At 36.2% G+C, this 26,241-nt stretch overlaps 3 protein-coding genes across 15 annotated transcripts; 2 read left to right on the top strand and 1 right to left on the bottom strand.

Moving 5' to 3' along the window:
- Positions 1 to 11,293, top strand: LOC129320774 (uncharacterized). Of its 9 annotated transcripts, none has more exons than XM_054966387.1 (19): positions 1 to 125; positions 667 to 1,113; positions 1,302 to 1,499; positions 1,939 to 2,022; positions 2,521 to 2,580; positions 3,034 to 3,078; positions 3,902 to 4,101; positions 4,230 to 4,703; positions 4,931 to 5,018; positions 5,118 to 5,297; positions 5,372 to 5,461; positions 6,762 to 6,824; positions 6,972 to 7,046; positions 7,117 to 7,188; positions 8,378 to 8,455; positions 9,239 to 9,373; positions 10,024 to 10,131; positions 10,230 to 10,295; positions 10,750 to 11,293. In XM_054966387.1, the coding sequence occupies exons 2-19, from the start codon at positions 766 to 768 to the stop codon at positions 10,840 to 10,842; spliced, it is 2,457 nt and encodes an 818-aa protein (XP_054822362.1). In that variant the 5' UTR covers positions 1 to 125; positions 667 to 765; the 3' UTR covers positions 10,843 to 11,293. The 9 variants fall into 9 exon arrangements, with proteins under 9 accessions (XP_054822362.1, XP_054822355.1, XP_054822370.1 ...); XM_054966380.1 differs by having other exon boundaries at positions 10 to 125; positions 658 to 1,113; XM_054966395.1 differs by having other exon boundaries at positions 18 to 125; positions 595 to 1,113; positions 7,138 to 7,188.
- LOC129320814 (uncharacterized) lies at positions 10,163 to 26,160 on the bottom strand. Of its 2 annotated transcripts, XR_008595835.1 has the most exons (9): positions 25,442 to 26,160; positions 24,865 to 25,077; positions 24,572 to 24,772; positions 23,989 to 24,096; positions 23,725 to 23,862; positions 23,366 to 23,617; positions 22,930 to 23,250; positions 22,561 to 22,822; positions 10,163 to 10,312 (listed from the first exon to the last, which is right to left on the bottom strand). XR_008595835.1 is itself a non-coding variant. In XM_054966449.1 (8 exons), exons 1-8 carry the CDS (start codon positions 26,045 to 26,047, stop codon positions 22,655 to 22,657), a joined length of 2,007 nt encoding a protein of 668 aa, XP_054822424.1. In that variant the 5' UTR covers positions 26,048 to 26,160; the 3' UTR covers positions 22,154 to 22,654. The 2 variants fall into 2 exon arrangements, 1 of the variants encoding a protein (XP_054822424.1); XM_054966449.1 differs by lacking the exon at positions 10,163 to 10,312 and having other exon boundaries at positions 22,154 to 22,822.
- LOC129320825 (uncharacterized) lies at positions 12,575 to 20,175 on the top strand. Of its 4 annotated transcripts, none has more exons than XM_054966466.1 (13): positions 12,579 to 13,015; positions 13,144 to 13,617; positions 13,845 to 13,932; positions 14,032 to 14,211; positions 14,286 to 14,375; positions 15,677 to 15,739; positions 15,887 to 15,961; positions 16,032 to 16,103; positions 17,236 to 17,313; positions 18,086 to 18,220; positions 18,871 to 18,978; positions 19,077 to 19,142; positions 19,631 to 20,175. In XM_054966466.1, the coding sequence occupies exons 1-13, from the start codon at positions 13,005 to 13,007 to the stop codon at positions 19,721 to 19,723; spliced, it is 1,533 nt and encodes a 510-aa protein (XP_054822441.1). In that variant the 5' UTR covers positions 12,579 to 13,004; the 3' UTR covers positions 19,724 to 20,175. The 4 variants fall into 4 exon arrangements, with proteins under 4 accessions (XP_054822457.1, XP_054822465.1, XP_054822441.1 ...); XM_054966474.1 differs by having other exon boundaries at positions 12,583 to 13,015; positions 16,053 to 16,103; XM_054966482.1 differs by lacking the exon at positions 17,236 to 17,313 and having other exon boundaries at positions 12,575 to 13,015.
- Positions 26,161 to 26,241: the final 81 nt, after the last annotated feature.

Raw genomic sequence — 26,241 nt, 5'->3', positions numbered from 1 at the left:
CCGAGTTTTGTGTCTTTTTTTGGCCCCATGATTCATCCTCCACCAAAACATCCAACAACCGCCTCTTCCTATTATTATCCCGCTGTTTGCCTCTGAAAGATCCAGCAGTGGAAACCAGAAAAGAGGTACAAATTGCTGATAAATTTCTCTACGATATTGATTTTCATGCTATCCGGTTCTTTTCGCGATCATCTCGTTTCTTTTCGTTTATTTTGCGTGACTTCATTTGCGTTACAAGTAATTATTCCTTTCGTTTATTTTGCATGCATTTGTCAGGCTTCATTTGCGTTACAAGTAATTGCGTCCCCAACAATTTGAAGTTATGTTGGGGGTTTTATTACTTGATTTGGCTTTTATTTGTGCCAGAAAAATTTAAAAATTCAGCAGTTCCATTGTTGTCGTCCGTTTTAGAATCCGGTACGATTTTTTACGTGGAGGGCTTCAAAACCTAAATATTAGTAGAGCTGTCATGCTCAAGAAATACAAATTTATTGATCGTTAAAAGCATATCAAATGGTTTTGAGATTCTAAGAAACGATCATCATCAATGATTTAAAGGGAGTCATAATGCTTTTTTTTTTTTTGGTCCAACAGAATGCTAAATTTTCACTTGTGTCTACCTATTCAAATCTGCATCGAATTGAGTCGTCAATTTAGTGTATACAGTCCAACTGTGTGCTGGTTCGGAATCATGTTGAGCAATGGAGCGGAATCAGCAATTTGTTCGTCAACTGCAACTTTAGAACATGAGCTAAGTCTATAAATATGGACACAAAAGAAGATGGTGAATCCATTGATGATCATGGCTCTTCGCCAATCATGGTCCTGCAGCAGTTGCCTGAGGTCGCTATCGGAGTTGCTGGGGAAGCATTGCATAATGAGAAGACTGCCGATTTTTCACCCAAGGTGCCTCATGGACATAGACGCTGTCAAAGTGAAGTTGCAACTGCAGGACTTCGAAAGAGTGATAGCTATCAGAAGTTGAAGAATCATATGCAGAAGGCTTGGCGGGGAGGAAGCAAATCTCATGAAGAAGGTTCCCCTTTGACTTTTAACCCTGAGGTCTTATCGAACCAAAAACGTCAGTGGTATCAGCTTAATTCCAAAACCCAGGTATTCAATTTTGTTCTGCTTTATTCTACTATCAGAATTCCGTTAGTGTCCGTGTGATTCTTACTTCTGAAAATCATATCTGCCTGATTGATTTGGAAGTTGCTCCATCCATTACATCCCTCACAAGTTTGTTGGAAATTTAAACGTATCAATCCGTTCCAAGAATTTCAATGTGGATCATACTGTAGGGTTGCTCAAATTATAAAGAGCCAACCTCGCTGTTCGAACATTTTGTGATTGTGGGGCTGCATCCAGATGCAAATCTAGAAGCTGTGGAGGTTGCATTTGCAAATAGGAAGAAGTGGGAAAAGGAGGACAAATATGCAGCTTCAGAGTTCAAAAAGATGCAGCAACAGGAGTCTCCAGTGCCAATGTTGGAACCTCAGGTATGTTAGATAGCAATTTTGCTTGTATATGTAAAATTGCTATGAACAATTTTCATATCGAAATGCAGAGACAATATCCGATCTGTTTTATCAAAAACACAAAAGAACCCCAATGTACGTTATTGGATATATATAGTGCCTGTGATTCTCTGTTGATGAACTTTTTATGGTCAATCTTCTCGTCTTTTTATTGAAATATATCTAATTTTATAGTAATTATGCATGTCTAGTATCTGTGATTCTCTTCTGATGAATTCAGAAGATTATGAAATAAACCTGTTATATCTTTACCTTGATAATGGAATGGATTTCATCTGAGGACATCTTATGCTCCTGAATCTATCTAATTTACCCATTTTTATGGTTACAACTCAGTCAATTATCAGTGATCAATGAATTCTCTGTGTCTGATATCTATAGTTCATTATTTCTGCATCAGATCCTTTTCAAATATCCTCCTGGGAAGAAGCTGACCATGCGCATGAAGGATTTAGCCTCTTTTTGCTTTCCTGGAGGTGTCAAGGTGAGCTGATTCCATTTCTAATCAACTGAATTAGATGTCCTAAATGCTTTGCATTGTTAAATGCTATTGTATGAATTGTTTGCTGAAAATGTTTGTTATAGTTTTATTTTGTTCTAATTTTGGAGGTACTTAATTGGTCCCACTATTGTCGGTCACTCTTGCTCCTCCTTCAAATGCATGAAGGATTTATATTTTCCTTATTTACTATTGTTTTTTGTGTCTTGATTTTGAAGTCGACATCGTCAGATTGTATTGAATGAATATGGAAAAATAATTTACCATGTTACGAGTGGAATTTCCTATCCAACATCAGCTAACTTGAATAAATCATGTTATTGATGCTTCACAGCTGCATTAAACTAGTAAGCGGCCATTGGGTTCTCTATTCTTACTTGATTTATGTTGCCGAAAGATACTGTGTTTTGTGATTTGCTTCTTCTCCTGTTGGTGCTAATATTTGTTTCTTAATTGTTTCATTTGTTGGATGTTGATTTACAGGCATCGTTGTTGGAGAGGACTCCATCACTAAGTGAACTGAATGAACTTGTGTATGGACAGGTATTCCAAATCAGCAGACATTCCTCACTAAGACAAGCTGGTTAAACTGAAGCATCGTCATTGTAAAATATACTTGTTTAATTTATGAAATTTATAATATGCACATAATTTGATACTTGGTGCAACTAGTAGTATAGAGAACAACTATGAAGCTGCCTCTATATTCCTTGAATTTTTTTTCCATGCTATCTTCTACCTTTATTTCTTGTATCTACGAAGTTGGGAAGTTATTGTTACTAAGTCTCTGTTCACTCTTTTACCACCCACTTTTCTTGCTGGAACGATTCTCTCATCTCTCATGGAGTCAATCAAATGGATCAAAATCAATAATTTTATTTCATATTTGCTGCCTCTATATGTTGGCTCTCATTCTTAATGAATGGTTAAACTGCTATGAGTTATCACAGTCTTTAACCAGGAGATATTGCATTTCTATTTGTTTATTCTCTGCAGATTCATTTAGGCAGAGATGATTTATCGTTTATCTTTTCGCTCAAGGTAATTTTTTATCACTTTCATTTATAAATATGAGTGTGTTAGCTTGATATATTTCCTGGCACTTTTCTTGAACCCTTCTAGAAATAATTGGTTCATCTGTGTTTTGGTTCGTCCATTTTATTCAAGATTCTTTGCCAGTATTCAGGATGTGCACGTAATCTGTTTTGAATCTCCTTTTAGGTGATTCGGGTGGCTTGGCAACGCTTTACATCATAACATGCACACTATTAACAAATCAGTGCTTTTCAATGGGATAAAACTTCACAAGCACGTGCATATTGATGGCACGACCCATCATGCACTATCTTATTGGAATCGAAGACAGAGATGGAGATTAGACATATTGCATGTCTCATGTTCTTGATAATTTGAAGGAGGGCATCTAGAACGTTAGGTTAAAGAAAGTCCTGCTGCATATCAAAGATTTTCATAATTCAAAAGCCTATGCAATTGAAAATCAACAGTCATTGACAGTTTGTTAAAATCTTTTAGTGTGTGTTTGGGTTTAAAAACAATTGACAATGAATCGATGACAAGGCGACACTACAATATCTAGATTGTCCACGCATTATTTGAAGTATCGTGTTATGACGAATACAATTATCTGGCAAGCGTCAGGCATGGACACAACCCTCAATTTAAGTATTCTTGCTTCATTGGTTTGGACACGTCCAAGTCCATCAAGCATGCTGCTGTTGACAAATTTTATGCAGTTTGTTTGTCATTTATTTATTTATTTATTTTTTTTACATGCAACTTATTGCTCTGGAACTGAGAAAGGTGGTTGTGAAACGATTTTTGCACCTATATATGCCTTGATCAGGCAGCAGAAAATGCAACTCTATACGGGGTTTGTTTACATGTGCCTGAAATCTTGCAACGGCCACCTGATATCTTAGGCATATCGTCTCCTCTTATTCTTCCCTCTGGAGCCTGCAGCCGTTTTCTGGTTTCTGCTCCTCGTTGTCTTTGTCTGCTGACTAGAGTTCCTTTCTTTGAGTTGCATTATGAGATGTTAAACAGGTTAGCATATTATTTCTACCTTTTCACATTGTGGTTCACATTGCTGGTTGTCATCAGACTATTAAAGCATTAGGTTCGTTGTGTTGTCCTATGTCCAATAGAATTCACTATGCCTTACTTGGTTGCAGTCTTGCTGCACAGGAACGTCTGAATCGGATAACTCAATTTGTAAATGAGATGACTCTTACTGGTTCTTTTCTATCGCTTACACTAGATGATCAAACAAATGAAAATAATGACACCCTGGAGAGGGAGCCGTTTGGTGATTGGATGGCTTGTGCAATACCTGTTAAAGATGCAGCGGTCTTTGCCGCCGCCGCCGCAGGAATAATATCTGATGATGAGATCTCAGCCAAATTATGGGATTCCGACTCCGCAGGAAGTGATGCTTCTGATTTTAGACAGGTCAGGGATGTAGATAAGGATGGAAAGAAGAGTCATGTTGGTTGTGCTTCTGAGGTACCACAAACCCATCCAAATTCTTCGGAAAGGATGTCTAGAAACTGTGAAGATGGTCAAACTTCTCCAAGGGTTGGAACGCCTCGTTCTTCCAGGATTCGTGCATTGAAGCATCTCGGGAGTTCTCAGTCACCTTTCAGGAGGTACATCGATCTTTACGGTTAATGCAGACAACGGGAAGAAGGTTTTCCATCTTTCTTATTTGTTTCATAAGCCTAAAGTACGATAAATGTCCATGTACAATTTGAATGTTTTTTAATAAACTAGCGAGGTTATAATGAACGTAAAAATAAATATATTTTAACCACACCCCATTTTCTGCACATTGATCCATCGATCAATTATAATAACAAGTTGCTATAATTGGCAGTCCGGTTAGAAGCATGGAATCAGAAGATGAGGACGATCTTTTTGCAAATAATGATGATGGGGATGAATTTTTAATGGAATGGGCTAGGGTCAGTGTGAAATGGCTTTGATTTGCTTCCCACTGATTTAAGTGAGCTAGGTTAGTCTGGCATTTAATATGCTTTCATTCTTACGAATGATTTTGACAGGAAAATAAGAATGATTTGCTACAGATAGTGTGTCGATATCATTCTCTACCTCTTCAACGTCGGGGAAGTGAAATTATTTTCCACCCTCTGGAACATCTACAGCCAATTTTGTACAGAAGGCCTCCAGTTGTTGCTCTTGGCTTTCTTGAAAATTGTTTGGATAGTTTTGAACCTGCGAAGGTAATTTTTGAGCGTCGTTGACACAAAACTGCTCCACAGTTATGTTCACTCATTACAACTGTACTTGGTAAAAGGTAAATGCAAACCTGGCAGCTGCTGAGGAGGCTCTTGCACTTTCTATATGGACAAGTGTGACTATTTGTCGAGTTCTGTCCCTTGAAAATGTAAGTTCAACCCTTTCTTTTTGTGTCTTTGATGATGTTAAAGCCTATTAGCTGTTATTTATAAAATCTGTCCCCTTGAACCGCTTCTAGCTTGACCAAAGTAGAACTATTCTTTCTTCACAACTTTATTTTTTCGTTGGTGAAGAACTATAGTTTCTTTGGTCCCGGGACATAGATTTGGTTTGATACAATTTTGGGCCTCCTTCCTATTATTTCAAGCTTTTGGAAATATCTTAATATCCGACAATCCTTCTACGGCCCCAATTGTCCACTGTTCTTTTAACAAATGACTTGTATGCTTTTGGCAGAAGACTTGTGCTTAAACTGCTTAATAGTTCTAGAGAATACCTTCTGATCCGTTTACAGAACGTAATCTTTTTATGAAAATTTACAAAGTCCCAAGCATGGAGATTGATTACTAATAGGTCCCCTTGAAAAATTTGTGTAAAACGCCAGGATAAGTAGTAAATTTCGATGAGGACTTGTGCAAATCTTTTTTTTTTTTTTTATCTTGTAATTTACTAGTCCTTATCTAGCAATTGCGAGACACACTTAGAAATTTACAACTTTTGTGTGATTATTACACAAGTTCTTTAGAGGATCTATCAGTAATAACTCAATTTCAAGGGGTTTATTAGTAATTAACTTCCTTACGTCGGCCTTCTCTCACTTTCCCTCTTTTTCTTCCTCACTCATTATGCTTTATTATATGCACAAATACAGAGTGTCCTATGATTTGTATTGTGCAGTAACCCATGATATTTAAAACAGGAAAGAGTAAAGATATCAAACAATGATCCTTATCGCTGGAAGAGATAATTAATAGGTTACTTGCATCCAAGCATGGGCAAATTGTCAATCATACTCCCCCCTTTTCTAATAAAAGCGAATTTTAACTAATTTACAGTTTAAGATAATTTGTTAATCCTAAATTATGTATGGAATTGAAAATTTTGAACTAAAATGCCCTTGTGATTAATCCTTCATTTTTCTCTAATTTAATGATATTATCATGTCATGAAAGGCAATTGAGGAAAGATGTCATAAATGTTTCTTGAAAAGTGTTGTTTTGCTCATTAAAAAAAAAAATTTGAAAGTTATACCTATATTTGAAAACGGAAGTATGACCAAATAAGAGATCTTTAGTTTGCTGATGATAATACTTTTCTTTGTTGTCTTTATATGGTATAGATTCTATCATCCACCCCTCCACTGAATGAACTGTTTAGTCTTGCTGCTTGTTATATCTGTTGCATGTATCTTGATTGCCTTCAATTTTAATAAATAATGTTACTGGCAGCTGTTGGCAGCAATTGCAGGAGTGTTGTTGGAAAAACAAGTCTTACTAGTGTGTCCAAATCTGGTAAGTCAATGAAATAATTGTACTAATTGATGATTGCTAATTTGCTTGGTAATGTTTTGGGCTTTGTTGTTGTTTGCTGCTGCTGACTAATTGGGCTGACTACTGAGAGATAATAAATTTTTCTCTTTTTATTTCGAAATTGTGCAGGGTGTTCTATCTGCTGTAGTGCTATCCATCATTCCCATGATTCGTCCGTTTCAGTGGCAGAGTTTGTTTCTTCCTGTGAGTTCGTAAGCATTGAACAAACCCTGGTTTTAGATTTTGCTCTTGGTTACGTCTAACACCTTGCTAGCCCCACATTTCACTATTTCAGGTTCTACCCCAGAGAATGTTTGATTTTCTTGATGCACCAGTTCCGTATATTGTGAGTTCTATTATATTTCATTTTACGAATAAATTGCTTGTATAATATAGACTTCTGACTATTATTTTAACATTCATTTTTTTTAACACCAAAATAATCTGTCTATTTTTTGGGAATCAACTAGTCATTCTATGTGACATTGACGATCCTAAAAAAATTTTATACGAAGTTTCTTATACCTTTACAATCAGATTCTCTCATTAAAGCATGAAGTGTATAATTTTCCAATAGTAAAATGACAGGTGTATAGTTCATGTAGACTATTACATGGTTTCCCAATTAAAATATATACTTTCATGTTTTTTGGCAAATAATGTACTTGGTCAATTTTTTTTAAATGGGAACGTGATAGCGAAGATATAAAGAATTGCATCTAAGCCCAAGCCGATTAAATGTAGCGTTGCTACTATGTTCCATTGGGGAAGAAAACCAAAAGAAAATCTCAAAGACCTATAGGCTACAGCATGTTTTTAGTCTCACATCTCATGTACATCTAGTCATGTTTTATCTTATCATATACTTCAGTTTGCCCATTATTATGTGTTTTCTTTTTTTAAAGCATTTAGTTTTTTAGTTCATTCTTTTCTTCACATGTTTATACTTTATACTCGGTTTACTCAAATTTTTTCATTCAGTATAGCATGTAAAAAATCATTTCAGTGACTTTGCAAACGAATAATCAAAATGCCACCTCCCGTTTTTTTATGTGCACGACTTGACCCTTTTGTGCTCATGCATAAATACATAACATCACTTGTATACATAATCACTTCAGTGTTGGCCCCAAACAAACAGAAAACAGCCAAAAATATCATTTCTGTAACTTTTCTTGCAGATGAGTTATCGTAACAGGAACTTTTTAAGTGATTATTGGTTCACCTATTTAGAAATTTTCAGCTTCGACGAGGATTACTAGTATAGTCATCTTAGTAATAAAGTATAGTGATGATTCAGATGCACAATCTTTGAACAAGTCTCTGAACTGAACATGGATGAAAGATAACTTGCAATGAAAGTTTGTCCCTGTCTTGGTTCTATTATCCATATCATGCTGGGTTTTTCTTTTTCTTTCGATGCTTCTAGTAGGAGTTTATGAATATGAGCACATAACATGTAAAACTTTGACCAATTGAAAAACGTTCTTGAGAATGGTCCCATTTTTTAATCTTTTTTTTTAATGATATTGCAGATTGGCATACAGCACAAGCCCGCTGATTTGAAAATAAGAACTACTAACCTTGTTCTTGTTAATTTACTTAAGGATCAGGTTTGTTAAGGTCAATGACTTGACGGTTATTTTGACAGCACTGTGGGTAATCTATCAAAAGATTTGCAGAGATGCATTTGGCATATCATTGTTGAACATTTACTTAAGCCAAAGATATAGGATCAAATACCTATCAGTAGGCCAAAAGCTATAGCTAGTTGTCCGACAGTCTGATTGCAGCTTTATTTCCTCAACCTCCTTGATTCACCATATAGCAGTCCCCAGGTGCCATTCAGCAAATACAGTTGATGAATGCTGCCAACATCTACAATCTGCTAAAAGTGTCCCCCTCTCCCCCCAACTGTACTCATGGTGTTTTGCACCGATGATCACGCTCTGACACCAATTGGAGGTTCAAAATACTAATCACTAGGACAAAAGCTAGAACTGTTGGTCAAGAAACAATTCTATTTCCTTAACATATGGTAGAGCAAATACCAATTGCCATGGTTTGAACGCAAGATAGAGTTGATCGATTTGGCTAATATCCGATATGCCAACAGAGGACACATCCTTTTCAAGTGAAACCAGATTTAGGTCAAAAACCTACCCTAATTTATATGTTCTTGACTTGAGGAAGCGTTTGCTGAATCAAATTTCAAATGACATTAGATGAGATTATTATATCTATACATTTCACCGATAAATTAGAAAGGGATAGTTCATCATGTTTCCTTTTTCCTGATTCCCAATGAGGCACTGTTTTATATCATATCATATCTTATATGGCCATCATGTCGGGCTAAGTCGCAGTCGTTTAAATTTTTTTTTTTCTCCCTGTAGGTGAAAGTGTGTTATATGCCAAGACTTCCACGGCATAGAGAGCTTATTTCTCAGTTAGGTCCATTTCATGCTAGACTTTCAAGTGAAAGTTCAATTGCTGAAAGGAATCCTGTATATAGGTGCAACGAAGTCCAGGTTTGTATGATCTGACACTGAATGACATATTGTCCTGCTTGAAAGTTCATTTGTTGAAAACTAAAATATTGTCTTCTTGGGAACGTGAAGTGTTTGTCTTTCATTGCTATAAATAGGAAATTTGAAGTCTCTGATCCTGCTTCTCTCTTTGTTGCACACACTGAATTCATTATTATGTTTGGAGTTCATTCATAGCAGCGTTAATATGTCTAATTTTCATCAATATTTCCAACTCGAGACGAAAGTGGAATCGTTAGTAGCATTTTCTATATGCTAATAGCCGCAGTTATTGTCGGGACATGGAATCAGGGATCAAGGTGATCCGTTAGACCTTCACACTCATTGGACTCTGAGGAAATATGCTAATAGGCTTAACTTCAATTTTTGGTCTAAAATCTTGGGACTTACGGGTTTTTCCCTAATATACCCCACAGTCTAGTTTTCTCCCATTTGGGGCTTCTTACTCCCATCATACTTCAACCTAACTGAACACTCCCATTAATAGCACTGTGTTTAGTCCAAGCATTTCACCCTAGAAAATAAATATAATGCATGTTCTCACCGTATGATTGATGCCGTCGCAAAACATCAATCTAGCTTATTGTGTTTCTTATAAGCAGTGGCAATTGATGATTTGTACTTGTTTACAGTCTGAAGCCGCAGCCCAGTTTTTGGATGTCATGTGGAGATATATGGAGTCACTTTGTTCAGATATGAGATTACACACGATCACTAATGTACAATCAAATAGTGACAGGGTAAATTATTATTATATTCTTGGAAATTCTCAATAGGTGTAGAATATGTAGTTGAGTTGCCCCGTGTTTCTCTGGCTCATAGTGGATTCTGTGTACAGGTTTCTTTGCTTCTCAAAGATAGCTTCATCGATTCTTTCCCTAGCAGGGACCGACCATTCATCAAGGTGGGAAATTGTTAATCCTGCATAAAAAGTGATATTGTAGTTGGCATGCTGTAACGCCATTCTTAATTCATAATATAAACTTCAACTGAGTATAGTAATATTTTTCTCATCGGTGATAAAGGTATGCTTTTCTGGCAATTATGAGAGACTTCTATCAAATATTCACTATCATATAGTCGATGACGCATTATCAATGAAAAGAGGATTTTGTAAATCGTAGTGATTACTCACGACAGTTGGGAAGCCCTAGCCCTTAGGTAGACTAAAACCAATTGGGAGCAACCACATGCATATGCTATTTAAGCTGTCAGCGGACCTCATTCCTGACATCTTAAAGCAGTTAACAATCAATCATTTTTGTTAGCCTTTGTTTTTACTCATTAGATTCTACAGCAGCGGCCTGTATTAACCAGTAACCATGGCTTTTGTCTATTATGTGTCCGTGACTCTGCAGCAATTGGTTGACACGCAGCTCTTCAGTGTTCTATCAGACTCGCGTCTATCAAGCTTCGAGAATGACTCATATTTCTCTGACGCTTCCGTCTAGGATCACTGGGTGCAACGGAGGACCTGTTGGTCATACTAGTTTGATTCCCACAAGAATACGTGATTCTTCAATGATGGCTAACATCTCCAGGAGGAATTGTCAATTCAAATATCCAATGTTCTAGATCGACACAATCATGTGGACCTCAATTCAGCGCAGAGCTCCAATTAGATCAGTTGCACTGAAGCACAAGGTGGTTAGCGTCCCTATTTCTTTATCGGGATATATTCTTGGGCATAGCAGCAATAGATGTGACTGTAATGCCGACTTTTTTCCTGAAATGTTTGCACCATTTTTGTCTAATTGTTAATTTCTTGTTTGTATTTAATAAGATAACTAGATACTAGATACATTGTCCTGTCGAGCGTCAAGTGTGCATAGCTCCGCATTTGTGTAGCCAAGGACCAGACAGATGTGCCATTATTTATCATGACCATGACAAAATTTCTCATTTTCCTTGGTACTTTGGCATGTTTCGGCATTTCAACTAAGAACTTGCTCTATTCTTTCTTTTTTTTTTTTTAGGGATAAAATGCATTTTTATCCCTACACTCTTCTTTGAGAAAGACTAAGCACCCTATACTAATAAGTGGAATATTTTTTTCTTAAATTATTTTTTTCAAGAAACAAAAATCCCCTTCACTAACAGATCAGTAGCAAATTGGAATCTTTGCTCTTCTATAAATGGTTTAGGGAAAAAACATCTCACTTAATTATACAGGATGCCTAGCACTCCTGATAGGAAAGTACAGCAATAAAATATACTTTAACCTAAAAGTAAATATTAGCAATCACTTCAATTTAAACAATGATTATTTTTCTTTTGACAATGACTAAAGTGAAACAAGCAAATACAAAGTTATAATTATTGCAATTGCTTGTTTTATTTTGATCATTGTTAGAAGAAAAATAATTATTGCTTAAACTAAAGTAGTTAAAGGTATTTACAATACTTAAATTTTAATAAATTTACATAAGTTTCTAAAGAGAAAGTTGTAATTGTTTATTTTATTTTAACCATTGTCAAAAAAAAAATAGTCATTGTTTACGCTAAAGTAATTACAAATGTTTACAACACTTATACTTCAATAAATCAAAAATTTACACAAGAATAATTGTGATTGATTGTTTCATTTTAATAATTGCTAAAAAAAAGTAATCATTGTTTAAATTAAAGTAGTCACTAATATTTATTTTTTAATTTTAAATTAAAAGTATTTTAGTAACTTCACAAAAAATCATTAATGTTTAAAAGGTCTTTAGATTTCAAAAGAATCATAACATTTTGTGAAATCTCATTGTCATTTTGCGCATTCCAAGGGATAAAAATGCAATCTCTCCCTACACTTTTTTTCAAGGAGTGCTATAAACTCTATTCTTGCAAGCAAGGCATTTTTCCTCTAGATTATTTTTTAGATGAGCACAAATTCTCTTTGTGAAAAAAAAAATTATTAGGGCAAAAATTGCAAACTTTTTTTTTTTTATCGAAGTATGACCCATTGCATGTCTCATGTTCTTGATAATTTGAAGGAGGGCACCTAGAACGTTAGGTTAAAGAAAGTCCTGCTGCATATCAAAGATTTTCATAATTTAAAAGCCTATGCAATTGAAAATCAACAGTCATTGACAGTTTGTTAAAATCTTTTAGTGTGTGTTTGGGTTTAAAAACAATTGACAATGAATCGATGACAAGGCGACACTACAGTATCTAGATTGTCCACGCGTTATTTGAAGTATCGTGTTATGACGAATACAATTAGCTGGCAAGCGTCAGGCATGGACACAACCCTCAATTTAAGTATTCTTGCTTCATTGGTTTGGACACGTCCAAGTCCATCAAGCATGCTGCTGTTGACAAATTTTATGCAGTTTTTTTGTCATTTATTTATTTATTTTTTACATGCAACTTATTGCTCTGGAACTGAGAAAGGTGGTTGTGAAACGATTTTTGCACCTTTATATGCCTTGATCAGGCAGCAGAAAATGCAACTCTATACGGGGTTTGTTTACATGTGCCTGAAATCTTGCAACGGCCACCTGATATCTTAGGCATATCGTCTCCTCTTATTCTTCCCTCTGGAGCCTGCAGCCGTTTTCTGGTTTCTGCTCCTCGTTGTCTTTGTCTGCTGACTAGAGTTCCTTTCTTTGAGTTGCATTTTGAGATGTTAAACAGGTTAGCATATTATTTCTACCTTTTCACATTGTGGTTCACATTGCTGGTTGTCATCAGACTATTAAAGCATTAGGTTCGTTGTGTTGTCCTATATCCAATAGAATTCACTATGCCTTACTTGGTTGCAGTCTTGCTGCACAGGAACGTCTGAATCGGATAACTCAATTTGTAAATGAGATGACTCTTACTGGTTCTTTTCTATCGCTTACACTAGATGATCAAACAAATGAAAATAATTACACCCTGGAGAGGGAGCCGTTTGGTGATTGGATGGCTTGTGCAATACCTGTTAAAGATGCAGCGGTCTTTGCCGCCGCCGCCGCAGGAATAATATCTGATGATGAGATCTCAGCCAAATTATGGGATTCCGACTCCGCAGGAAGCGATGCTTCTGATTTTAGACAGGTCAGGTATGTAGATAAGGATGGAAAGAAGAGTCATGTTGGTTGTGCTTCTGAGGTACCACAAACCCATCCAAATTCTTCGGAAAGGATGTCTAGAAACTGTGAAGATGGTCAAACTTCTCCAAGGGTTGGAACGCCTCGTTCTTCCAGGATTCGTGCATTGAAGCATCTCGGGAGTTCTCAGTCACCTTTCAGGAGGTACATCTATCTTTACGGTTAATGCAGACAACGGGAAGAAGGTTTTCCATCTTTTTTATTTGTTTCATAAGCCTAAAGTACGATAAATGTCCATGTACAATTTGAATGTTTTTTAATAAACTAGCGAGGTTATAATGAACGTAAAAATAAATATATTTTAACCACACCCCATTTTCTGCACATTGATCCATCGATCAATTATAATAACAAGTTGCTATAATTGGCAGTCCGGTTAGAAGCATGGAATCAGAAGATGAGGACGATCTTTTTGCAAATAATGATGATGGGGATGAATTTTTAATGGAATGGGCTAGGGTCAGTGTGAAATGGTTTTGATTTGCTTCCCACTGATTTAAGTGAGCTAGGTTAGTCTGGCATTTAATATGCTTTCATTCTTACGAATGATTTTGACAGGAAAATAAGAATGATTTGCTACAGATAGTGTGTCGATATCATTCTCTACCTCTTCAACGTCGGGGAAGTGAAATTATTTTCCACCCTCTGGAACATCTACAGCCAATTTTGTACAGAAGGCCTCCAGTTGTTGCTCTTGGCTTTCTTGAAAATTGTTTGGACAGTTTTGAACCTGCGAAGGTAATTTTTGAGTGTCGTTGACACAAAACTGCTCCACAGTTATGTTCACTCATTACAACTGTACTTGGTAAAAGGTAAATGCAAACCTGGCAGCTGCTGAGGAAGCTCTTGCACTTTCTATATGGACAAGTGTGACTATTTGTCGAGTTCTGTCCCTTGAAAATGTAAGTTCAACCCTTTCTTTTTGTGTCTTTGATGATGTTAAAGCCTATTAGCTGTTATTTATAAAATCTGTCCCCTTGAACCGCTTCTAGCTTGACCAAAGTAGAACTATTCTTTCTTCTCAACTTTATTTTTTCGTTGGTGAAGAACTATAGTTTCTTTGGTCCCGGGACATAGATTTGGTTTGGTACAATTTTGGGCCTCCTTCCTATTATTTCAAGCTTTTGGAAATATCTTAATATCCGACAATCCTTCTATGGCCCCAATTGTCCACTGTTCTTTTAACAAATGACTTGTATGCTTGTGGCAGAAGACTTGTGCTTAAACTGCTTAATAGTTCTAGAGAATACCTTCTGATCCGTTTACAGAACGTAATCTTTTTATGAAAATTTACAAAGTCCCAAGCATGGAGATTGATTACTAATAGGTCCCCTTGAAAAATTTGTGTAAAACGCTAGGATAAGTAGTAAATTTCGATGAGGACTTGTGCAAATCTTTTTTTTTTTTTTATCTTGTAATTTACTAGTCCTTATCTAGCAATTGCGAGACACACTTAGAAATTTACAACTTTTGTGTGATTATTACACAAGTTCTTTAGAGGATCTATCAGTAATAACTCAATTTCAAGGGGTTTATTAGTAATTAGCTTCCTTACGTCGGCCTTCTCTCACTTTCCCTCTTTTTCTTCCTCACTCATTATGCTTTATTATATGCACAAATACAGAGTGTTCTATGATTTGTATTGTGCAGTAACCCATGATATTTAAAACAGGAAAGAGTAAAGATATCAAACAATGATCCTTATCGCTGGAAGAGATAATTAATAGGTTACTTGCATCCAAGCATGGGCAAATTGTCACTCATACTCCCCCCTTTTCTAATAAAAGCGAATTTTAACTAATTTACAGTTTAAGATAATTTGTTAATCCTAAATTATGTATGGAATTGAAAAATTTGAACTAAAATGCCCTCGTGATTAATCCTTCATTTTTCTCTAATTTAATGATATTATCATGTCATGAAAGGCAATTGAGGAAAGATGTCATAAATGTTTCTTGAAAAGTGTTGTTTTGCTCATTAAAAAAAAAAAAAATTGAAAGTTATACCTACATTTGAAAACGGAAGTATGACCAAATAAGAGATCTTTAGTTTGCTGATGATAATACTTTTCTTTGTTGTCTTTATATGGTATAGATTCTATCATCCGCCCCTCCACTGAATGAAGTGTTTAGTCTTGCTGCTTGCTATATCTGTTGCATGTATCTTGATTGCCTTCAATTTTAATAAATAATGTTACTGGCAGCTGTTGGCATTAATTGCAGGAGTGTTGTTGGAAAAACAAGTCTTACTAGTGTGTCCAAATCTGGTAAGTCAATGAAATAATTGTACTAATTGATGATTGCTAATTTGCTTGGTAATGTTTTGGGCTTTGTAATTGTTTGCTGCTGCTGACTAATTGGGCTGACTACTGAGAGATAATAAATTTTTCTCTTTTTATTTCGAAATTGTGCAGGGTGTTCTATCTGCTGTAGTGCTATCCATCATTCCCATGATTCGTCCGTTTCAGTGGCAGAGTTTGTTTCTTCCTGTGAGTTCGTAAGCATTGAACAAACACTGGTTTTAGATTTTGCTCTTGGTTACGTCTAACACCTTGCTAGCCCCACATTTCACTATTTCAGGTTCTACCCCAGAGAATGTTTGATTTTCTTGATGCACCAGTTCCGTATATTGTGAGTTCTATTATATTTCATTTTACGAATAAATTGCTTGTATAATATAGCCTTCCGACTATTATTTTAACATTCATTTTTTTTTAACACCAAAATAATCTGTCTATTTTTTGGGAATCAACTAGTCATTCTATGTGACATTGACGATCCTAAAAAAATTTTATACGAAGTTTCTTATACCTTTACAATCAGATTCTCTCATTAAGGCATGAAGTGTATAATTTTCCAATAGTAAAATGACAGGTGTATAGTTCATGTAGACTATTACATGGTTTCCCAATTAAAATATATACTTTCATGTTTTTTGGCAAATAATGTACTTGGTCAATTTTTTTTAAATGGGAACGTGCTAGCGAAGATGTAAAGAATTGCATCTAAGCCCAAGCCGATTAAATGTAGCGTTGCTACTATGTTCCATTGGGGAAGAAAACCAAAAGAAAATCTCAAAGACCTATAGGCTACAGCATGTTTTTAGTCTTACATCTCATGTACATCTAGTCATGTTTTATCTTATCATATACTTCAGTTTGCCCATTATTATGTGTTTTCTTTTTTTTAAGCATTTAGTTTTTTAGTTCATTCTTTTCTTCACATGTTTATACTTTATACTCGGTTTACTCAAATTTTTTCATTCAGTATAGCATGTAAAAAATCATTTCAGTGACTTTGCAAACGAATACTCAAAATGCCACCTCCCGTTTTTTTATGTGCACGATTTAACCCTTTTGTGCTCATGCATAAATACATAACATCACTTGTATACATAATCACTTCAGTGTTGGCCCCAAACAAACAGAAAACAGCCAAAAATATCATTTCTGTAACTTTTCTTGCAGATGAATTATCGTAACAGGAACTTTTTAAGTGATTATTGGTTCACCTATTTAGAAATTTTCAGCTTCGACGAGGATTACTAGTATAGTCATCTTAGTAATTAAGTATAGTGATGATTCAGATGCACAATCTTTGAACAAGTCTCTGAACTGAACATGCTGGGTTTTTCTTTTTCTTTCGATGCTTCTAGTAGGAGTTTATGAATATGAGCAAATAACATGTAAAACTTTGACCAATTGAAAAACGTTCTTGAGAATGGTCCCATTTTTTAATCTTTTTTTTTTTAATGACATTGCAGATTGGCATACAGCACAAGCCCGCTGATTTGAAAATAAGAACTACTAACCTTGTTCTTGTTAATTTACTTAAGGATCAGGTTTGTTAAGGTCAATGACTTGACGGTTATTTTGACAGCACTGTGGGTAATCTATCAAAAGATTTGCAGAGATGTATTTGGCATATCATTGTTGAACATTTACTTAGGCCAAAGATATAGGATCAAATACCTATCACTAGGCCAAAAGCTATAGCTAATTGTCCGACAGTCTGATTGCAGCTTTATTTCCTCAACCTCCTTGATTCACCATATAGCAGTCCCCAGGTGCCATTCAGCAAATACAGTTGATGAATGCTGCCAACATCTAAAAGTGTCCCCCTCTCCCCCCAACTGTACTCATGGTGTTTTGCACCGATGATCACTCTCTGACACCAATTGGAGGTTTAAAATACTAATCACTAGGACAAAAGCTAGGACTGTTGGTCAAGAAACAATTCTATTTCCTTAACATATGGTAGAGCAAATACCAATTGCCATGGTTTGAACACAAGATAGAGTTGATCGATTTGGCTAATATCCGATATGCCAACAGAGGACACATCCTTTTCAAGTGAAACCAGATTTAGGTCAAAAACCTACCCTAATTTATATGCTCTTGACTTGAGGAAGTTGTTGCTGAATCAAATTTCAAATGACATTAGATGAGATTATTATATCTATACATTTCATCGATAAATTAGAAAGGGATAGTTCATCATGTTTCCTTTTTCCTGATTCCCAATGAGGCACTGTTTTATATCATATCATATCATATATGGCCATCATGTCGGGCTAAGTCGCAGTCGTTTAAATTTTTTTTTTCTCCCTGTAGGTGAAAGTGTGTTATATGCCAAGACTTCCACGGCATAGAGAGCTTATTTCTCAGTTAGGTCCATTTCATGCTAGACTTTCAAGTGAAAGTTCAATTGCTGAAAGGAATCCTGTATATAGGTGCAACGAAGTCCAGGTTTGTATGATCTGACACTGAATGACATATTGTCCTGCTTGAAAGTTCATTTGTTGAAAACTAAAATATTATCTTCTTGGGAACGTGAAGTGTTTGTCTTTCATTGCTATAAATAGGAAATTTGAAGTCTCTGATCCTGCTTCTCTCTTTGTTGCACACACTGAATTCATTATTATGTTTGGAGTTCATTCATAGCAGCGTTAATATGTCTAATTTTCATCAATATTTCCAACTCGAGACGAAAGTGGAATCGTTAGTAGCATTTTCTATATGCTAATAGCCACACTTATTGTCGGGACATGGAATCAGGGATCAAGGTGATCCGTTAGACCTTCACACTCATTGGACTCTGAGGAAATATGCTAATAGGCTTAACTTCAATTTTTGGTCTAAAATCTTGAGACTTACGGGTTTTTCCCTAATATACCCCACAGTCTAGTTTTCTCCCATTTGGGGCTTCTTACTCCCATCATACTTCAACCTAACTGAACACTCCCATTAATAGCACTGTGTTTAGTCCAAGCATTTCACCCTAGAAAATAAATATAATGCATGTTCTCACCGTATGATTGATGCCGTCGCAAAACATCAATCTAGCTTATTGTGTTTCTTATAAGCAGTGGCAATTGATGATTTGTACTTGTTTACAGTCTGAAGCCGCAGCCCAGTTTTTGGATGTCATGTGGAGATATATGGATTCACTTTGTTCAGATATGAGATTACACACGATCACTAATGTACAATCAAATAGTGACAGGGTAAATTATTATTATATTCTTGGAAATTCTCAATAGGTGTAGAATAGGTAGTTGAGTTGCCCCGTGTTTCTCTGGCTCATAATGGATTCTGTGTACAGGTTTCTTTGCTTCTCAAAGATAGCTTCATCGATTCTTTCCCTAGCAGGGACCGACCATTCATCAAGGTAGTTTACATTAGGGTTCTTTTGAAGAAATTTTATGGGAAATTGTTAATCCTGCATAAAAAGTGATATTGTAGTTGGCATGCTGTAACGCCATTCTTAATTCATAATATAAACTTCAACTGAGTATAGTAATATTTTTCTCATTGGTGATAAAGGTATGCTTTTCTGGCAATTATGAGAGACTTCTATCAAATATTCACTATCATATAGTCGATGACGCATTATCAATGAAAAGAGAATTTTGTAAATCGTAGTGATTACTCACGACAGTTGGGAAGCCCTAGCCCTTAGGTAGACTAAAACCAATTGGGAGCAACCACATGCATATGCTATTTAAGCTGTCAGCGGACCTCATTCCTGACATCTTAAAGCAGTTAACAATCAATCATTCTTGTTAGCCTTTGTTTTTACTCATTAGATTCTACAGCAGCGGCCTGTATTAACCAGTAACCATGGCTTTTGTCTATTATGTGTCCGTGACTCTGCAGCAATTGGTTGACACGCAGCTCTTCAGTGTTCTATCAGACTCGCGTCTATCAAGCTTCGAGAATGACTCATATTTCTCTGACGCTTCCGTCTAGGATCACTGGGTGCAACGGAGGACCTGTTGGTCATACTAGTTTGATTCCCACAAGAATACGTGATTCTTCAATGATGGCTAACATCTCCAGGAGGAATTGTCAATTCAAATATCCAATGTTCTAGATCGACACAATCATGTGGACCGCAATTCAGCGCAGAGCTCCAATTAGATCAGTTGCACTGAAGCACAAGGTGGTTAGCGTCCCTATTTCTTTATCGGGATATATTCTTGGGCATAGCAGCAATAGATGTGACTGTAATGCCGACTTTTTTCCTGAAATGTTTGTACCATTTTTGTCTAATTGTTAATTTCTTGTTTGTATTTAATAAGATAACTAGATACTAGATACATTGTCCTGTCGAGCGTCAAGTGTGCATAGCTCCGCATTTGTGTAGCCAAGGACCAGACAGATGTGCCATTATTTATCATGACCATGACAAAATTTCTCATTTTCCTTTATACTTTGGCATGTTTCGGCATTTCAACTAAGAACTTGCTCTATTCTTTCTTTTTTTTTTAGGGATAAAATGCATTTTTATCCCTACACTTTTCTTTGAGAAAGACTAAGCACCCTACACTAATAAGTGAAATATTTTTTTCTTAAACTATTTTTTTCAAGAGCAAAAATCCCTTCTAACAGGTAGCAAAAAACATCTCACTTAATAATACAGGATGCCTAGCACTCCTGATAGGAAAGTATAGCAATAAAATATACTTTAACTTAAAAGTAAATATTAGCGATCGCTTCAATTTAAACAATGATTATTTTTCTTTTGACAATGAGTAAAGTGAAACAAGCAAATACAAAGTTATAATTATTGCAATTGCTTGTTTTACTTTGACCATTATTAGAAGAAAAGTAATTATTGCTTAAATTAAAATAGTTAAAGGTATTTACAATACTTAAATTTTAATAAATTTACATAAGTTTCTAAAGAGAAAGTTGTAATTGTTTATTTTATTTTAACCATTGTTAGAAAAAAAAATAGTCATTGTTTACGCTAAAGTAATTACAAATATTTACAACACTTATACTTTAATAAATCAAAAATTTACACAAGAATAATTGTGATTGATTGTTTCATTTTAATCATTGCTAAAAAAATGCTAAAAGAAAAGTAGTATTGTTTAAATTAAAGTGATCACTAATATTTATTTTTTAATTTTCAATTAAGAGTATTCTAGTAACTTCACAAAAAATCATTAATGTTTAAAAGGTCTTTAGATTTCAAAAGAATCATACATTTTGTGAAATTCATTGTAATTTTGCACATTACAAAGGATAAAAATGCATTCTCTCCCTACACTTTTTTTCAAGGAGTGCTATAAACTCTATTCTTGCGAGGCATTTTTCCTCTAGATTATTTTTTAGATGACACAAATTCCTTTGTGAAAAAAAAATTATAGGGGCAAAAATTGCAAACTTTTTTTTTTTTTATCGAAGTATGGCTACGGCTCATGTTTTTATTTCTTCTGTACCTCCTGGAAGACATTCTATCTAAAGAGAATTAAAAAGTAAAAGCTTTTACACTTAAGGGCAATGCTCAAATACAAACCACCCGATGAAGTTAATAGCTTGAAGATGATATTATGACGAAGTATATATCTTGATTAAAGGAAGGATGATGTCACAAAAAAGTTTGACAGTGTAAAAAAACACCAGCACATCACAAGAGTTTTAAAAAATATTACCTGATGTCAAGGGTACGGGGCTTGATCCAACATTTCTAAATGTGATAAATTGTTGACTTCATTTTCTTTGAAAAAATATCAATAAAAACACTACAATTATTTTGAATCAAAGCCCCTAAATTTTTAAAATATCACCGTAGCCCAACGGTCCTGATTTAATATTAAATTTTTAAAAAAAACAAAATTGCCCCTTGTTCATATAAAGATTAAAACTGGCCAACTTCACTTATTCATTGCCCTATATCACTTGTTATTTGCTTATGAAATATTGTTTGTTATTTTACTTCACTTGTTCATTACTCTCGATGAAATCAAGTGAAAATAAAGCCATGAACAACAGTACATAAATATATAAACAATATATAGTATAGAAACTAACAAGTTGTTTTAAGATAATTTAAACACTTGGAATGAAATCAAGTGAAGTAGGGCAATAAATAGCATTCTGTAAGACAATAAACAAGTAATGCAAGGCAATTCTTCTAAATGAGATACAATTTTGTCATCTCTCTTAAAAATTTAACATCAAATCAAAATCCCTGGACTGCAATGATATTTCAAAATTTTAGGGGTTTTGATTCAAAAAAAGTCTGGTCAAGGGTCTTTATTGAAATTTCTCCTTCTCTTTTTTTAAAAATTGAGCTGATCATTAAATTTATATTGGGTTGGAGGAATAAGATCTGTCTTGGGCACTTCGCTATTACATACAATATACAAATTACTGAGGAAAAACGGGTTGTCAAGTAGGACTCGAATAGTTTCCAAGATCCAAGTTTATAGCATGGCTATCCAGACATGTTCATACCACCTCCCCCAATTCCCGCTCAAAAATTGAATTAAAATCAGAGAATAGCCTAAAAAGAAAACAGGACAGAACTGAGTTATTGGTGCTCTAAAGGATGATTAATAGTACAAACCGCGGTTTCTTAATTCAAACGGACGACTGGACCAGCAGACCACAAGTTCACACTGGTGGTCCTGTGAGGTGGAGAGAAGAAATGTTCCAAATGTCTCATTATTATATTCTTAATCTTATCGTATAGCTTTCATCAACTTTTAAGGAGAAATAGACAGTGCTGATTAAGGGGATGGGGTAAAAAGCCTTCCCACAATGCTCAATTCTCAAATATTCAGCAGAGGTACCTTTTATTTCCGAGTGACCCTTGCTACCTTATCTCCCTCAGCACCGACCATGCTCTGATGCCCAGAAAACACAGCATTATGATTGATGACCCTATTATTTCTCTTCCTCGTCAGAATCTGACGTTTGAAAAACAGGCTCAGGCTGGGTTTTTGCATATGCTGGAGCAATGAATTTGGGATCATTTGCTGCAGCATCAGCATATTTCAGGATAGCTTCTCTTGGATCTTCCTCCATCCATGTCTCTTTAATCATACCCCCTTGCTGCAATTGCATAAAAGAAATAAATATCTTTTTAGTGTCATTCCAAGGCAAGAACATTGACCGGTTGAGAAAAATGAGACAACAAAATGCCAACAAAAGAGCAATACCTTCAGAAGATATTGAGTCAGTAAGCTTCCTTGACTTACACCTACTCGGCCACCAAAACCAGGTCCTGTTATGGGAAGTTCAGGCTTATGGGACTTTAATGGATCCTTCAGTATTTTCTCTCGCTGACGCTTACGGCTTGGCTGATCTCTAAACAGTGGTAAGGCATGAGGATTGTGAACAACTGGTTTTGCCTCAAAATCATCAATGGATTTTTTCCTTGGTGCACGTGCAACACAAACAAGAGCTCCTCTCTCGCTCACAGTTGGATCATATAGTATGTGAGTTCCTCCTTGGCCTTTATCACCAACAGTTGCAAAGATCTGCACGAATAAAGTGGTTCAAAAAGGTTTGTAATCACAAGAAACCATGTTTTTCCGGTGAATGCAATATGATAGAAAAAATTTTCCGCATAAATCACACATGATGTTAAGGTACCTGATTCAGTTTAGGATGCCAAGCACATTGCACAACACTACAAGTGGGTGATATACCAACTCTTGAAACAAGCTCAAGGTTCGCACGATCATAAAAGCACAATAAACCTCCACTCAAACTCTCTCTTTCAACAGATGTTCCGGTAAAAAAGAGTTCTTCATCAGGATTAAAGGCAATGTTGGTTTGCCCATAGTGATTTGGAAGATCTTCAAATACCTTTAGAGGTTCCTTTATTTTGCGCAGATCCCAAACCTGAGACACAAAAGAGGAAAAGTTGAGTCATATAACAGAGGTAAGTCAATAGCTTTAAAATAGAGAAAGAGCATCAGATCCTCAGGCCTAAAGATAATGCCATTTACCTTCAACGAACCATCAAAGCTTCTTGACAGTAAAATTCTCCCATCACTTGAAAATTTCACGCCAGTAATATCATCTGAATGCCCTTTGTCAATATATACATCTGGCCTGCTTCCCCATCCAGGCTTAATACTCCAAATCTGTGAAAATAATTGGGTCAAAACATTAAAAGGATAATGTCAATGACACATTAATTTTGAAAAATGCATAGAATTATTTGCTTGTTCCCTCATTGACGTCAGAGAATAAGGAACCAAAAGAGGTACCTGTATAGAACCATCTCCTATACCACCAGCCATGCATTTGCCTTCATGATCCCATGCACATGTGGTGACAGGAACTCTTCCGGGTCTTGCAAGCTTTGGTTTGATAACCTACCCATTAAATGTTAGAATTGCACTTCTTAGATTTAATACCATCAATAAATTGTGAAGGTTTCGAGAAACATAAATATGAATGCAAGCCAACACACATACATGATACAGCTATATTCATTATTGAAGTATGATCATTATTACCATAATCATCAATTTCCCTCAATGACAGAGAAAAACAAATAAAATCTTCATTATGAACAGACTAATTCAACAAAAGTAACTATTGGGTGATCTTAGTCCATAAAATAATTCTTTTCTAAGATATTTTGTTAAAACTCAGAACGACAGTAACTTTGGCCTGAAGCTAATCAGCAAACAAAAATACCAGCAAGCAATGAGTTGCTCCCAGCAGAATGAGTTTTTTTTCTGAGAATACTCAAGCAAACTTGTTTTAAAAGCAGAAATCATCCTTTCATGTACCAGGATTAATGCCCACACGGATACACATAAGGTGAGCTGATGTTATGCAAACCTGCTTCTGACTTTTGAAGTCATTTACATCCCATATGCGCAGTGATCCATCCTCTGATGATGTTAAAATAGTTTCCTTGGCTTTTGGGTGCCATTCTCCCCATGTCAATCCAGATATGTGGCCTTTAGTATTTTTTAGATCACGGATATACATGTCCCCCTTCACAAACTCTCCCAAAGTAAGCCCATCACGATCATAGATCTGTTGCAAAAGAAAAACAAGTTTGTTGATGGCAGATCACTTAAAGCATAAAAGAAACAGAACAAGAATAAGTTGTCATGCTCATGCATTACCTTTGCTTGAGCCGATCCCGTCACGCACAAAAAACGATCTGCACTTGGACTCCAGCTTAGATTGCGAACTTGATGACCTTCAAAAGGCTCCAGTTGTCGAAATGATTGTAATCGCGAATTCATTCCTTGAAAGTCATACATCCGCACTGTATAGTCATAACTTCCAGAAAGTACTCTAGACCCGGAGTGATCCACGGCAAGAGCCGACACAACCTGTTAAAGGTTACATTTATCACTCAGCTTTTCATTCCTCAACAGCCATAATGAAGATTTGTAATATTTTATTTTCTTTCTTAAAAGGCTATAAGACCGCAACCTGAGAATCATGTTTTGCCACATCACTGACAGATTTAGAGGATATTAGTAACATTTAAGATTGCAAACAATTTCACCTCTAGAGGTACAGATTGACATATAGTAGAGTGCTATATGCCAACAACGAATCAACAAGTTTCAAATTTTGAACATGGAAATTGGCAGAAAAAACGAAGAAATTGACCGATAATGCAATCACATCATTTGTCACCTGGCAGGAGCCATCCCTAAAAGAGTAATTAAGACATAAGTAGTTAAATACCTTAGTGTGGCCCTTGAGAACAATCTCGTTGCTAAGCGGAATTCGAAACCGATTCCCCACCTCGTCTTCGTCTGAATCATCCTCGGAACTTGACGCACCCACATTCGAACCAGGGGGAGGCCTTGGCGGGCCAATCATCTCCCCATCGTCAACCCCTTCTTCACCGGGAGTTAAACCAACAGGCGGTAGAGGAGGCCCAATCATCTCACTATCATCCTCTTCTTCATCAGGCGGCCGAGGCGGTCCCACCATAACACCGCCATCCTCATCAGATTCCCCCGGCGGCGGTGGCCGAGGCGGCCCAATCGTGGAAGCACCACCACGACGATCGGCGGTGGAGTCCGGGTTAGGGTTTTTGGAACTGCGGAGGGAAAGAAGCCAGGCCTTGGAAGAGGAGGAGATAGAAGGGAGGTAATTGGTACTTTTGGTGTCGGCGGTCGTGGCGGGGGGATGCGAAGAACTAGAGGGTTTAGAGTCGAGATTGGAACTGGAACGACGAGTGGCATTGTGGATGGCTTCCAGAGGGGTTTGAGACTTGGATTGCTTTCCAAAACTAAGAGGGAATTGAGATCTAGTACCATCATATATATCAGCCTCGTCCTCCATCGTTATCCAAGAGCCCCTTCAAGTTCAAAACCGAATCCTGCGCGTCCCCTTACTTACTGGGTTTTGCATTTTCAAATCATTTATAGGTATGCCTTGCCGCCATGCGAACCAGACACGGGCGCACCACAGAAAATGGAGAGCAGGTAAGATGCGACATCAAAGCGTATCATCATGGGCCCAACTGTGCTTACGGG

The sequence above is a fragment of the Prosopis cineraria genome, unplaced genomic scaffold (assembly GCF_029017545.1).
Source record: "Prosopis cineraria cultivar Desert tree isolate PC_DT_omini unplaced genomic scaffold, ASM2901754v1 PC1, whole genome shotgun sequence".
Lineage (NCBI taxonomy): Eukaryota > Viridiplantae > Streptophyta > Magnoliopsida > Fabales > Fabaceae > Prosopis > Prosopis cineraria.
This window is presented reverse-complemented; position numbering and strand designations above follow the sequence as displayed.